The following is a 15,592-nucleotide window of genomic DNA, read 5'->3' as shown; positions in this document are numbered from 1 at the left end:
TCATAACAGTCACTGTGCCTTATTGCTGTCATCAGGATCATATGATTCAAGATCAGCACTGGAAGATATTTTTTGTGACTGGCTGGAGTGATCTGCAGTACACTGGCGCCTCTGTTTGCCCCTTTACAAACTGAAGTGCAAAGTGGAAAAGGACTAAAGGCCCTTTTACACGGGCCAATGATCGAGCAAACGAGCGTACATATGAACGCTCGTTCCCTATCATTGCCCTGTGTAAAGATGGCAACGATCAGCTCGTTCATCGGCTGATCTGCTCGTTTATGCATCAATAAATATTATCGTTGTCAGCAGCACATCTCCCTGTGTACACAGGGAGATGTTCTGCCGACGTGATGGAAATGTATGGGGATGAACGATCGTAGTAACGATTGCTCGTCCCCATACATAACCAATCATTGCCTCTTGTGAAAGGAGCAAACAAGCGCCGATCAAGCGCCGATCAAGCTTGTTTTCAAGGTCCATATTGGGTCATGTAATAGGACTTTTACTGTATGAAGCCTTAATTTGCTCTTCAGATCTAAGGCTAAGATTACATACTTGAGTAAATGAGTATATAAAAGTATTTTGAACTTTTAACTTCTTCAAGACACCAATATTTTATGATATCACAAAGGAAATTATTCCCTCTGAGGGTAGATTGGTTCTTTTTTTTTTTTGCTGTCCTTTAAATCAGGGGTAAGCAAAATTCTGAAATTTACCCCTACCGATTCCCTTCCCTTCTTCCACATCATCTCCCTTTCTCTGGTTGAACTTGATGGACATGTGTCTTTTCAACCGTATTAATGACAGTGTAATGTTTTGCATTCACAATTATTGGAAACAGAGGATAGTAAAGAAAGAAAGGGAGTTTAATCTGCATAGTTTTACAACCATCTAATTTTTTTTTCTGTTGTCGTTTGCATCCAGATGGATATACAGAACCATCTGGCTCAGAGAAGCTGAGTAAATTCCGAATATCTGAAGATGAACTGATCAGCGCCATGAAAGCAAAAGAGACAACAAAAGGCTTTCCTTATGAAGCAGCTGAAGAGCAGAAATCTCATAGCGTTTACTCCGAAAAACAAAATTATAAAAGCATGCCTGTGCTACCAGCTGTCCCGTCTTCACTAGATAACGAAGCTTCGAGCGCTGAATCTGGTGACTCTGAAATAGAACTTGTTTCTGAAGACCAGCTGGCAGGAGAAGAGGCCATGCAGTCTGCTTACATGACATTCAGTCACATTGGTGGCCCACCACCATCACCTGCCTCCCCATCCATACAATATAGCATACTCCGGGAGGAACGTGAAGCCGAACTGGACAGCGAGCTCATCATTGAGTCATGTGATGGTTCCTCAGCTTCTGAAGAGAGTCCAAAGAGAGACCAAGACTCCCCTATGATGAAACCAATGATGGACATTATCGAAGAAGAAAACGGTTCAAGAACCGAAAGTTTTGATGCCTCGGACTTCGACTCTTATAGCTCTACAGAAAGGAAACTAAATATGGAGAACCTGGCAGAATCAGCTGCCTATATGAAAAGCTCCTATGCTGAAGGAAAATCAGATTTGTTAATGATCAAAAAAGATGAGGGGCTGCATCAGAGAAAGATGACGGAAGCAACAGTTTACCAAAGTAGAGCCTCTGCAACACCAAGCACGGGGACCACAAGTCCGGTGACATTGCTAAGTAAGAAGAAAGGTAATCATAATAATTTTTTTCTCTACAACAGATTGAGATTTAAGGATTCCAAAAGTGTATTTAAGATATAGTGACCTTGTAAAGGATCTGCCAGGCACTGCGGGGTTAACTCCCAGAACTAATCAGTCAGCACCTGAGAATACATCCCTGAGACTGACTCCTGCTTCCACCATTCAGGCTGGCAGGCTTAGGAGTGGGAGAGCCTATCGTAACCTGGCCAGACTCAGCTAGCTCCCGCCCTCGGTCTATTTAAGCCTGCACTTCCTGTCCCTCGGTGCTTGTTATTGCTTTTGTTTCCTTCCTTGTGGTTCCTGGCCCAGCTACAGCTCCTGCTATTTTTGATCCTGCTCCATACCGACCCTGGCTTACCGACTACTCTTCTGCTTTTCGTTTTGTACCTCGCACACTCCTGGCTTGACTCGGCTCGTTCACCACTCTGGTTGCTCACGGTGTTGCCGTGGGCAACGGCCCCTTTTCCTTGCTTGTGTTCCTTGTATGTTTGTCGTGTTTGTCGTGCACTTACTGAGCGCAGGGACCGCCGCCCAGTTGTACCCCGTCGCCTAGGGCGGGTCGTTGCAAGTAGGCAGGGACAGAGTGGCGGGTAGATTAGGGCTCACTTGTCCGTCTCCCTACTCCCTGCCGTTACATAATAACAAGCCGATACCTAGTCTACCCCTGGTCCCTGACACCACTATGGATCCCCGTGAGACCCTGGCTCAGCAAATGCAGGGTCTCTCCCTACAGGTCCAGGCCCTGGCTCAGAGGGTCAACCAGCCTGATGCTACCCTGGTAGTTCCCCGCACCGCACCTCTTGAACCCCACCTCAAGTTGCCCGACCGGTTCTCAGGGGACCGGAGGACTTTTCTCTCCTTTCGGGAGAGTTGTAGGCTTTACTTTCGTTTAAAGCCTCATTCCTCAGGTTCTGAGAGCCAGCGGGTGGGTATAATTATGTCCCGGCTCCAGGAAGGGCCCCAAGAGTGGGCCTTCTCCTTGGCTCCTGACGCCCCTGAACTTTCCTCCGTTGATTGTTTCTTTTCTGCTCTCGGACTTATTTATGACGAGACTGACAGGACTGCCTTTGCCGAGAGTCAGCTGGTGACCTTAAGTCAGGGTAAGAGACCTGTTGAGGAGTATTGCTCTGACTTTTGGAAGTGGTGCGTAGCTTCTCGGTGGAATGACCCTGCCTTAAGGTGCCAGTTTAGGTTGGGTCTGTCGAATGCCCTGAAAGACCTGCTAGTTAGCTATCCCTCTTCTGACTCCCTAGACCAGGTTATGGCTTTAGCGATACGACTTGACCGACGTCTCAGGGAACGACAACGTGAACGTTTATGTGTTTTCTCCTCCGACTCCCCCATGATGCCTCCCGAAGCTCCGTTGCTTCGTTCCTCCCCGAAAGATTCAGAGAGACCTATGCAACTCGGGGCCTCCGTGTCCCCCCAACAACGTAGAGAATTCCGCAGGAAGAATGGTCTCTGCTTCTACTGTGGGGACGACAAGCATCAAGTGAACAACTGTCCTAAGCGTAAGGTTGCAGCCAGAGAACTTCCGCGTCTAAGTGATCATCGGGGAGGTCACTTGGGCGCACAGGTATTTCCCGTAAATATGAAACGTACTAAGATCTTGCTTCCCTTTCAGGTCTCTTTTGGTGGTAGGTCTGCTACCGGCAGTGCTTTCGTGGATTCAGGGTCCTCTACTAATATCATGTCTGTGGAATTTGCTATGTCCCTTGCTATGCCTCTTATTGATTTGCCTAAACCTGTCCCGGTAGTGGGTATCGACGCCACTCCTCTTGCTAATGGTTATTTTACACAGCATACCCCTGTTTTTGAACTCCTTGTTGGCTCCATGCATTTGGAGCAATGCTCTGTACTGTTGATGCAGGGATTATCGTACGATTTGGTGCTAGGTCTTCCCTGGTTGCAGTTGCATAATCCTACGTTTGACTGGAATACTGGGGAGCTAACCAAATGGGGTAATGAATGTTGTACGTCATGTTTTTCTGTTAATTCTATTTCTCCCCCTAAGGAGGCGAATACGCTACCCGAGTTTGTTCAGGACTTCGCTGATGTTTTCTCTAAGGAGGCCTACGAAGTGTTACCTCCTCATAGAGAATACGATTGCGCTATCGAATTGGTACCAGGAGCTAAGCTTCCTAAGGGTAGGATATTTAATCTTTCTTGTCCCGAACGTGAAGCTATGAGAGTGTATATCCAGGAATCCCTGGCCAAGGGTTACATTCGTCCCTCTTCTTCTCCGGTAGGTGCTGGCTTCTTCTTCGTGGGGAAGAAGGATGGTGGTCTTAGGCCATGCATTGACTACCGTAGCCTGAATAAGGTCACGGTAAGGAACCAGTATCCCCTTCCTTTGATTCCTGATCTCTTTAATCAGGTTCAGGGGGCCCAATGGTTTTCTAAATTGGATCTACGGGGGGCGTATAACCTTATTCGCATCAAAGAGGGGGATGAGTGGAAGACTGCGTTTAACACGCCCGAAGGCCATTTCGAATACCTCGTCATGCCCTTTGGGTTGTGTAATGCCCCTGCGGTCTTCCAGAATTTCATAAATGAGATTTTGAGAAATTACCTGGGGATTTTTCTGGTAGTGTACCTTGATGACATACTGGTGTTTTCCAAGGACTGGTCCTCCCACGTGGAGCATGTCAGGAAGGTGCTCCAGGTCCTTCGGGAAAATAAACTGTTTGCCAAAACCGAAAAATGTGTGTTTGGGGTACAGGAGATTCCATTTTTGGGTCAAATCCTCACTCCTCATGAATTCCGCATGGACCCCGCCAAGGTTCAGGCTGTGGCGGAATGGGTCCAACCTGCCTCCCTGAAGGCGTTACAGTGTTTTTTGGGGTTTGCTAATTATTACAGGAGATTTATTGCTAACTTCTCGGTCATCGCTAAGCCCTTTACGGACCTCACTCGCAAAGGTGCTGATCTCCTCCACTGGCCTCCTGAGGCTGTCCAGGCTTTTGAGGTCCTTAAGAAGTGCTTTGTCTCGGCCCCGGTGCTGGTTCAGCCCAACCAAATGGAGCCATTTATCGTGGAAGTTGACGCATCTGAGGTGGGAGTGGGGGCTGTGTTGTCCCAGGGTACCAGGTCCCTCACCCATCTCCGCCCCTGTGCCTACTTCTCCAGGAAGTTTTCGCCAACTGAAAGTAACTATGATATTGGCAACCGCGAACTCTTAGCCATTAATTGGGCATTTGAAGAGTGGCGCCACTTCCTGGAGGGGGCTAGGCACCAGGTAACGGTCCTTACCGACCACAAGAATCTGGTGTTCCTAGAATCTGCCCGGAGGCTAAACCCGAGACAAGCTCGATGGGCGTTATTTTTTACCAGATTCAATTTTTTGGTTACCTATAGGGCTGGGTCTAAAAATATTAAGGCTGATGCACTGTCGCGTAGCTTCATGGCCAGCCCTCCTTCGGAGGAAGATCCTGCTTGTATTTTGCCTCCAGGTATAATCATTTCCTCGATCGATTCTGATTTAGTCTCTGAAATTGCTGCTGATCAAGGTGCAGCTCCCGGGAACCTTCCTGAGAACAAGCTGTTTGTTCCCCTGCAATTCCGGCTAAGGGTACTTAGGGAAAATCATGACTCCGCACTATCTGGCCATCCAGGCATCCTGGGTACCAAACACCTCATTACCAGAAATTATTGGTGGCCTGGGTTGCCTAAAGACGTTAAGGCCTACGTCGCCGCTTGTGAGGTTTGTGCTAGGTCCAAGACTCCCAGGTCCCGACCAGCGGGCTTACTGCGTTCGTTGCCCATTCCCCAGAGACCTTGGACACATATCTCCATGGATTTTATCACCGATTTGCCTCCATCCCAAGGCAAGTCGGTGGTGTGGGTGGTGGTGGACCGCTTCAGTAAGATGTGCCACTTTGTGCCCCTCAAGAAACTACCCAACGCCAAAACGTTGGCTACCTTGTTTGTCAAACACATCCTGCGTCTCCATGGGGTCCCTGTCAATATTGTTTCGGACAGAGGGGTACAATTTGTTTCATTGTTTTGGAGAGCCTTCTGTATGAAGTTAGGGATTGATCTGTCCTTCTCCTCTGCCTTCCATCCTGAAACCAATGGCCAAACGGAGAGGACTAATCAGTCTCTAGAACAATACTTAAAGAGGCTCTGTCACCAGATTTTGCAACCCCTATCTGCTATTGCAGCAGATAGGCGCTGCAATGTAGATTACAGTAACGTTTTTATTTTAAAAAAACGAGCATTTTTGGCCAAGTTATGACCATTTTTGTAGTTATGCAAATGAGGCTTGCAAAAGTCCAAGTGGGTGTGTTTAAAAGTAAAAGTCCAAGTGGGTGTGTATTATGTGCGTACATCGGGGCGTTTTTAATACTTTCACTAGCTGGGCGCTCTGATGAGAAGTAACATCCTCTTCTCTTCAGAACGCCCAGCTTGTGACAGTGCAGATCTGTGACGTCACTCACAGGTCCTGCATCGTGACGGCCACATCGGCACCAGAGGCTACAGTTGATTCTGCAGCAGTATCAGCGTTTGCAGGTAAGTCGATCAGATAGGGGTTGCAAAATCTGGTGACAGAGCCTCTTTAAGGTGTTTTGTCTCTGACTGTCAATTTGATTGGGTCTCTTTCATTCCCCTCGCCGAATTTTCCCTTAATAACCGGGTCAGTAACTCGTCTGGGGTCTCTCCTTTTTTTTGTAATTTTGGGTTTAATCCACGGTTCTCCTCCGTTTCACCTGGTAGTTCCAACAATCCTGAGGTAGAGGTCGTTCATCGGGAACTGTGCACAGTCTGGGCCCAGGTTCAGAAAAACCTAGAGGTGTCCCAGAGCGTACAAAAAACTCAGGCTGATAAAAAACGTTCTGCTAACCCCCTGTTTATGGTCGGGGATCTGGTGTGGTTGTCGTCTAGGAACTTGCATCTCAAGGTTCCGTCCAAGAAGTTTGCTCCCCGGTTTATTGGGCCGTATAAGGTCATTGAGGTCCTCAATCCTGTCTCCTTCCGGCTGGAGTTACCCCCGTCTTTTCGGATACACGACGTGTTTCATGCCTCCCTCCTCAAACGCTGCTCCCCGTCCTTGGCTCCCTCGAGGAGACCTCCTGTTCCCATCCTCACCCCGGAGGGGGTGGAATTCGAGGTGGCCAGGATTGTGGACAGCAAGATGGTCCAAGGCTCCCTCCAGTACCTGGTCCATTGGAGAGGATACGGGCCCGAGGAGAGGACTTGGGTACCCGCCCGGGATGTTCACGCTGGGGTATTGGTCAGGAGGTTCCACCTGCGTTTCCCCAGTAAGCCAGGTCCACTTAGAAAGGGTCCGGTGGCCCCTCATAAAAGGGGGGGTACTGTAAAGGATCTGCCAGGCACTGCGGGGTTAACTCCCAGAACTAATCAGTCAGCACCTGAGAATACATCCCTGATACTGACTCCTGCTTCCACCATTCAGGCTGGCAGGCTTAGGAGTGGGAGAGCCTATCGTAACCTGGCCAGACTCAGCTAGCTCCCGCCCTCGGTCTATTTAAGCCTGCACTTCCTGTCCCTCGGTGCTTGTTATTGCTTTTGTTTCCTTCCTTGTGGTTCCTGGCCCAGCTACAGCTCCTGCTATTTTTGATCCTGCTCCATACCGACCCTGGCTTACCGACTACTCTTCTGCTTTTCGTTTTGTACCTCGCACACTCCTGGCTTGACTCGGCTCGTTCACCACTCTGGTTGCTCACGGTGTTGCCGTGGGCAACGGCCCCTTTTCCTTGCTTGTGTTCCTTGTATGTTTGTCGTGTTTGTCGTGCACTTACTGAGCGCAGGGACCGCCGCCCAGTTGTACCCCGTCGCCTAGGGCGGGTCGTTGCAAGTAGGCAGGGACAGAGTGGCGGGTAGATTAGGGCTCACTTGTCCGTCTCCCTACTCCCTGCCGTTACAGACCTGGTAGTAGAAGATGGTCGTCATCATATACTTTGGCGTACTTATTCAGGCAAGATAGTACAACATTATAGTAAACTAGTTTCAGCTTACACAGAAAAGGGCTTCTCTGTAAGCCAAAACGTCCTTCACTATTATGTTGTACCATCTTGCCAGAATAAATACTTCAAAGGATATGCTGACGACCATCTTTCTAATTCTTGGTGACTACAGATTTAGCCAAGTTTATCTTGAGTCTAATAACTTGCTGCAGCGTGATATAACACAACAAAAGCCATTGAAAAGGTTCAGTTAAAGTTTTTTGCCACTGTGTATTTAATGCATATATGATGTGGGATTGGGACTGTTCTATTTAGGATGGACTTTACATCAAACAGCCGGATGTGCGGCCGCCTTCCCAGGCGAGACGGGAGTTGTGTAACCAACCTGTTCTGGAGATAGGTGTGGGTCCCAGAGGTGGGACCCGCATTTTTCAGACATTTATGGCATATCCTGTGGATATGCCATAAATGTTTAAGTTCGGAATTCCTGTTTTAAGGGCAGGGCAGCATGGTATGATGATTAGATCCACTTTAAAGACTATTTTGGAGGGATTGCGCTTTAATTTCTCTTTTAATAAGGTTTTAGCAATAAGCGATGATAAGCAGACAACAAAGATTTACTTATAACTGGCCAAACATTGCGGAACCAGAGTTGTAATTTTTGGACATCCTCTCATACAAATCTATAAGAGAAGACGTGTTAAAATAATCAGGCTAGGCATTCCCCTTACTTTCACTCTAGACAGTATAGTCGGTATTACCTGATATGTTTGGGGTAGTCAAGGCTAAAGTAAGCGGGGTGTAAGAACAGTAGTCCACAACAAAACAGTTCATGATAGATCCACTTTAAGCCAGGGGCCTAACTATAGGAGGTGTAGAGGTAGGAGTTGCACCTGAACCCTAGTGTCTGGGGCGCCCAGAGGCTCCTTGCCACATAAGAAAACACCAGTATTATAAATGGTACATGGTAGGTGGGGGGCCGTGTTACAGATTTGGAATTGGAGCCTAGGAGTTTTAGGTAACCCATCAATTATATAAAAAAATAATATGGTTGTTCCCAAAGGGGTTGTCACCCAGCCTTCCTACACTCCTGAATGGCAAATCTGGAACGTTATGCAGCTGCATTCCCTGATCTTACATTGTTGCATAATCAGGCAGGTCTGCATCTGCCATTTAGGCCCCTAGGAAAGCTTGCTGTAGAGTGTTCACAACTGTCAGATGGGTTTGCTGCCTCTTTATCTATTGGTCATGCCCTGGCTGAGGGCCCCTTTACACTGTTAAATTATCGGGCAAGCGTGCATTCACACAACGCTCGTTCACGATAATTGCCCTGTGTAAACAGGGCAACGATGACCCGATGAACGAGCAAACGCTTGTTCATCGGCTGATTGTATAGTTTACGCAGCCTAAAATATTATCGTTGTCGGCAACACACCTGTGTAAACAAGGAGATACGCTGCCGACATGATAGAAATGTATGGGGATGAGCGATCGAAGTAACGAGCACTCATCCCCATACATTACTGATAAACGAGCACCAATCAACGAGCTGTCTTGTTGATCAACACTTGTTTACGTGGCTGGTTGATTGGCGCTCGTTTGCTCCTTTCACAAGGAGCTAGTATGGGGACAAGCCCTCGTTACTCCGATCACTCGTCTCCATCCATTTTTATAATGTCGGCAGCGCATCTCCGTTTACACAGGGAGATATGCTGCCGACGATGATAATAGTTTAGGCATTTAAAACACTGCAAACAGCCGAGAAACTAGCGTTTTCTCATTCATCGGCTGATCGTTGCCCTGTGTAAACAGGGCAATTATCGGGAACGAGCGTTCTGTAAAAGCATGTTTGCCCGATAATTGGCCGGTGTAAAAGGGCCTTTACTTATAACAGTTTTATAATGCCCTGTTGTTCCGACAAGATTGTAAGTCGACTTGCCCTTCATGGCTATCTGCATGTAGGTTTCATGGTTTTATTGATGAAATGGAGCCAACTATTAGAGTATCAGAGGATCCTTCGGTGCACCCAGGCTTTGACACAATAACATATTCCTTAGAGCCAACAGAAAACAACCCCATTTGGATCCAATCACTTGGCACTAGGTCCCTTTCCTTTGGGTTCATTCACAAAGAGCCTATTTAACCTTATTAATAAGCCCTACATGTACATTGATAACAAAAAGTTTGGGATCTAATTAAAATTGTACATTCACATGTTCTGTATAGATGGAGGTTATATCCTCCGAGTCATTTCCTCTGATGGGCCCCATCTGAGACAGGAGCCGTCACATAGACGACACAATTTTTCTGCCGATGCACCAAAACTAGAGAAATAAAATATTTGCATTCAGTTCTGAATATTCTCTGTAAGCTTGCTTTTACCTATGTGCCTATAGTTGTGGAAGAACAATTATGCAAATGAGCACACAGTTTTTCTCAAATAAGCATTAATTTCATTTTTCCCACACTGTACATGCAAGGTGAATTAGGCTTGAGGATTGCTAATTGGCTGATAAATCTTTCTGGTATTACTTTATGCTGACCCAAAGTCTATATTATTATTGTTCCGCTGTGTTCTTTGTCACAGCCATTAATATGTTTTGCTGCAATGCGTTTTTTCCTGTGTCATACATTTCATTTCGCTTTGACAACAAAGCATTATAAATAGATCTGGAGATATTTATATCTCGGAGTTTATACTGTGCATGTTTGGTTGCATGAGTTGCTTTCCTGTTTTTCTTGACATATCATTTACCGTTTTTTATTTACTACTTTATCAAAGTCACAAATTTTGCCTTGTTAGTATTGAAAGCAAAGCAACCTAAAAATGTTATTGCTTAAAGTGTAACTAAACGTTTAACAAAGTTCTGACATGTCATAGTGACTTGTCAGAAGTTTTGATTGTTGGGGGTCCGTGCACTAAAACCCCCACCATTCGCTCAAACGAAGCGGCAGAAGCTCTCGTTTCTGTTTGGCTTTTTCCAGAAAGCCGATGTATCGGAGTACAGGCTCATAGACTCGGAAAAAGCCGAACGGACACAATGCGGCTGACCGCTCACACGAGCGCTTCTGCCGCTTCGTTTGAGCGATTGGTGGGGGTCTCAGTGCTCGGACCCCTACCAATCAAAACTTCTCACATGTCACTATGACATGTCAGAAGTTTGTTAAACGTTTAGTTACCCTTTAAATCTTTCCATGATAGGTGAATGATAAAACGACTTTTCTAAGAGTTTTTTTTGTGCAGGTTGTTGGCACTCCAGACCCATGGTGGATCCACCTCAGGGTACTCGTATCACACAGTGTCAGATTGGGGTTCCTTCAGCCCACCAGAGGACCTACTGAAAATGTGCACATCTAATTACTTTGCAAACTATGTTGTTACTCAGAAGAGAGAGGGTCCCTTAGCAAATAGTAAACTGGGCATCCCATTTGGATGAACCGAAGGACCTGGTGATTCTTACCCCCTCCACACAATTTTCATGATCGTTGGGACAATTTACCTCCCCTTGTTTGCAAACAATATAGTTACATAGTTGATCAGGTTGAAAAAAAGACACAGGTCAATCAAGTCCAACCTATAATCCTACTGTGTTAATCCAGAGGACGGCAAAACCCCCACATGAGGTTGACGCCAATTCCCTCATCCCTCCCAAATCTGGCAATCAGAATAAATCCCTGGATCAACGTCCATCTCCAGAATCTAGTACTCATATCTTGTAATATTATATTTTTCAAGAAGGGCCCTTCTTCCACTTCTTGAACAGTTTTTCTAGAGTGAAGTCCTCGGCAGGTTATTGCCTTCTAATCGCAAAGGGTATGAGATCAACCAGGACACGGCCCTCCTCTTACCAAGGCCTTAATAGCAGCAGCATGGTCTTCCTGCATGGTATGTAGGAACGCCCTTGTAGTTCTCATTACACACACAGGCTATATCATCAAATAAGTCATATAGGTTTTTTGTGAATCAACCCATAAGAAATAGACCCCCAGAGCCTGGACCCATGGGTAATCTAGGGGGCCAGTCTGACCCTGGTACCACACATTGAGAACCTGATTGGTAAAGGTATGATGATGAATATAAGGCAGCAATGGAGTGGGCAAAAACATGGAGATAACTACCAATTCTGCCCTAATCTAGCAGTCCCAGCGATAACTTTCACATCTTTGATGATAATTTGTTTCTGAATAATGGACATTGGTGGTTCCATAGGAAATTGCTGCATTTGCAACAAAATATGTTGGTGTTATTAGAAGAACAATCTGAATATATCAAATTGTTGCGGTGAAAATCTTTAAATTCTATCTCTTATATATAGGACTAACCATCCCCTTACTTTCACGTTTAGTGAATAGCAGAGGCCAGAAATTATGTCTGCTGTTGTAACATGGCTCCAATCAATTCTGTTCCCAGTTCCTGCGCCTATCTCATGTCTCTGCTATGAATGATGAAAGACATGTGAATATGGCTCGGAGATAAAGCAATAAAGAATTGAATGTGCTGCGTATCATTATTCCCGAGCGCACATTCACCAGCTCAAACCCAGATCACATTTCATGGAAGAGAAAACACCTTCGGCAAAAGTTGTCAAGTAAAACTGTCAATGAGTATATAAAATATATAAGTACATGAAGTTATTTTTCTTGGTTAGAGCACTTGTTGTGTCGGGGATGCCACATTTCATTGTGCATTGATTGTATATTAAAGTTGTCCTATTTAGTTTAATTAAATTTATGGAAGGGTATTTTAATCTCATGATGTAAGACTCTGCAAGTTGAAAAACAGCAGTGCACTATGGGAGAGATTTATTAATGCAGATATGCCAGTTTCTTGGCGAAATGCTATGGAAATTTTTGGGGTGTTTGGCATATTTATGGATAGCCTTAGGCAGGCTTTCCTTCACCTGGGGCAAAGGTTCAGTTCACAGTCCTAGCCCAGCAATTAAATGATCTGTATTTAAATACCATGACCAAGGCACAGTAGCTTGTTGGCACCACATTTGGCACCCAGGTGCCACCTGCCCCTTCCTAGATTAATCCCTTAAAGGGGTTCTCCAGTCCTAAGGCCTTATTCACACGAACGTGTCAAACGTCCGTGTGACGGCCGTTCAAACAACAGCCGTCACACGGACCTATGTAATTCAATGTGGCCATTCACATGGCCGTTGTGAAAATGTCAGCAGCGCTCCGCAGATCAGCTGTTTTAAAGGGGCCTCAGAGCTCGTATGAGCGCTGTTACCCCTTCATTCCTTATCTACTCGTACTGGGAATCGCCGACACACTTGTAGCTACTGCGATCGTTTGTCCCCATACATTTCCTTTATATCGGCATATGTTTGCACAGGAAGACGTTCTGTCAACTAGCGACCATTTTATTGGCTGTGTAAACGAGCGTTTGCGCAATCTTTTGCCTGTGTAAAAGGGCCTTTATTAGGCTCTGTTCATATCTGCGTTGGGGCCCTGTTCTGACTTTCCGTCAAAACGGGACCCTGAACAGACACAAACGGAAACCAGAGGTTACCGTTTCCATCATCATTGATTTCAATAGGAAAATACCAGTGACCAGTCTTTTTTTTTTTTTTTTTTTTTTATAAATTCTTTTATTTTCATTTTGTTATTTTGTATCACAGAGTATTCAAAGTATACACAACACAGTTAGAAAATGGCAGTGCAAAACAGTCAACAGGCCACAGGTCAGCTATCAGCATCACATAAGTGTATGGGGTCACCTGAAAGTACCATGTCGCTGGAATCAAATATTTAAAGAATCTCCGATATGCACCCTGAACCCGCAGCCGTGCATGATACTCCAGAAGCGAGCATGAGGACAGTAAGAGGAGGAAAGAAAAGCAGAGACAGTAAGAAGGAGAGGAAAAACGGGGAGGGGGGGAGGAGCTGACCTGACACACCGGATCTAGGTGTGAATTCACGAGGCCATGATGGTCTTATATTCTGCAGTTGTTTGAAATCGGATCCATTCACGCCATGTTTTGAGGAAGGAGGCATGGGTCCCCTTCATTGATGCCGTGAGGTCCTCCATTCCCATGATCTCCTGAATCTTGCCGAACCACATGCCCACTGACCGGGGACAGGACTGTCTCCACAGTGCAGGAACACATGCCCTAGCCGCGTTCACCAAATGGCGAACTACCGAGCTTCTATACGTAGACAGGGGGACCTCAAACAAATGGAGCAGGAAAAGGCCCGGGGATCGCGGGAGGGGGAAATCCGTAAATTTAGAGGAAATACGCCACACCTCAGACCAGAACCCAGTCAGGAGTGGGCTGTCCCAAAAAATATGCATGATTGTAACCACATGGTCACCACATCTCCAGCATAATGGCGAGGCCGCCGGGATCATTGCATGCAATCTGGAAGGCACCCTGTACCAACGGGACAGAATCTTGAACCCTGCCTCCCGAAATCTACTGGCCATAGAGGACTTATGCGTCATGGTGAACAGGCGGTACTTTTGTTCGGGGGTGAATGCCTCGTCCAAGTCCCTCTCCCAGCTAAGCAGGTAAGGGGGTGGAGGCAAATTGGAGGGTGAGATCAAGAGAGTATAGAGTCTGGACAACGGGTGATGGATCGTGCCCGTACCTGTACATAGAAGTTCAAACGGGGAGCAGTCTCGCGGTTGCGCCCCAGGATGCTCTAATGACGCCAGGAAATGTCGCAACTGGGTAACCTGCCACGCCGAGAAAGGGACCGGATCCGACAAAGACCGTAGTTGAGCGCTCGACATCCACCTCCCATCCTGCAGAAAATATACTGCCTGTCCCTTACCCGCCCTCAACCATAATTGAAATGGGCCGCTATCCAGTCCCAGTGGAAAAGCAGGATTGCCCAAAATCGGGAATAACAGGGAGGGGGACGGCGAGAACTCCGCCCGAGGAAACACCCGTGCCGCGACTGCAAGTGTGGGACCTATTGTCGGGTGTGTACTTGCGACCAGGGGAACATGTCTACCCAACCAAGGTAGTGCCTGTAAAGGGGCTGTCATAAAAGCCTGTACCTTTTATCCCGCCGTGTCGGAACCAGTCTAAAATTTGTGCCAAGTGGGAGGCGTGATGGTAGGAGACAAAGTCCGGTAGACCGTGACCAGTCTTTTACAGCCTCAATACTATTGGACCTGATAAAAGGCTGGGTACATGAGCTGCCAGACTGTTATTGACACATGTCCCTTGGAAATTAAAAGTGATAACAGCCCGAACTACATATTATCCTTGCCAGCAGTAGATAATGGATATCTGCATATTATGCTATACAACATTCGCCCGTGCTGGGTTTGATAGGACTTCTATTCGAGGATGCGGGCTTTATTTTTATCAAACTGACACCCTATGAGGCTCAGTTCCAAGACTTGTGATTTATAGCTTCGCAGAGAACCAGTAAAGCTTGTAGCTCATTGTATAATGCGTTCAACAAAATATATTTTATGATTAGATCAAATAACAAAAAGTTTTGTGAAACACGTTTAATACATAGGCATAGACATAAGCATTGCAGTAACCATTTTTTATTTCATAAATGAATGCCCCAGTTTACACAGATTAATTTAATACTATATTGTAATGGGTTCTCAGCTCTGTTCTATAATAGTTCTGTAAATGTTTAGATTTGTTAAGGGCTGCAGCATAAGGCTACCACTAGATGGAGCAAACTGAAGACAGATTCATGTAGCTCTCATTAAACTGAATGGGGGTATTTGTTATTCTTTCTACGCCAGTTTTCTGACTTAGAAAAGTCGCAAATAACTCAAAAGTTGCAATTCACAAAAAAATAACTTAAAAGTGGGTGGGGATTTGCAGAAGGGGTGAGGCCTTCCGCTGTCTAAAAAATTTATTAAAATTTACGCTAGAAACTGGCAACCATTTTTGTGCAAATGTAGTCCAGCAGATTTGACTTTCCGGCCAAAGATTCGCCTAATTTATTAAAAGTACTCTTTAGATTAAAACT

General features: G+C 46.0%; 1 protein-coding gene across 2 annotated transcripts in view; it reads left to right on the top strand.

The window, feature by feature from the left end:
* The window catches only part of RTN1 (reticulon 1), a 131,864-nt gene that overhangs the window by 62,594 nt on the left and 53,678 nt on the right, over nucleotides 1-15,592 (top strand). For both annotated transcript variants that reach the window (XM_075843590.1, XM_075843591.1), the window contains one exon: nucleotides 925-1,698. In XM_075843590.1, coding sequence (XP_075699705.1) covers nucleotides 925-1,698 — 774 coding nt within the window. The remainder of the gene's footprint in view (nucleotides 1-924; nucleotides 1,699-15,592) is intronic.

This window comes from Rhinoderma darwinii, chromosome 12 (genome assembly GCF_050947455.1).
Source record: "Rhinoderma darwinii isolate aRhiDar2 chromosome 12, aRhiDar2.hap1, whole genome shotgun sequence".
Taxonomy (NCBI): Eukaryota; Metazoa; Chordata; class Amphibia; order Anura; family Rhinodermatidae; genus Rhinoderma; species Rhinoderma darwinii.
Note: the sequence above shows the minus strand (reverse complement) of the source record. Positions and strands in the feature narration are given on the sequence as shown.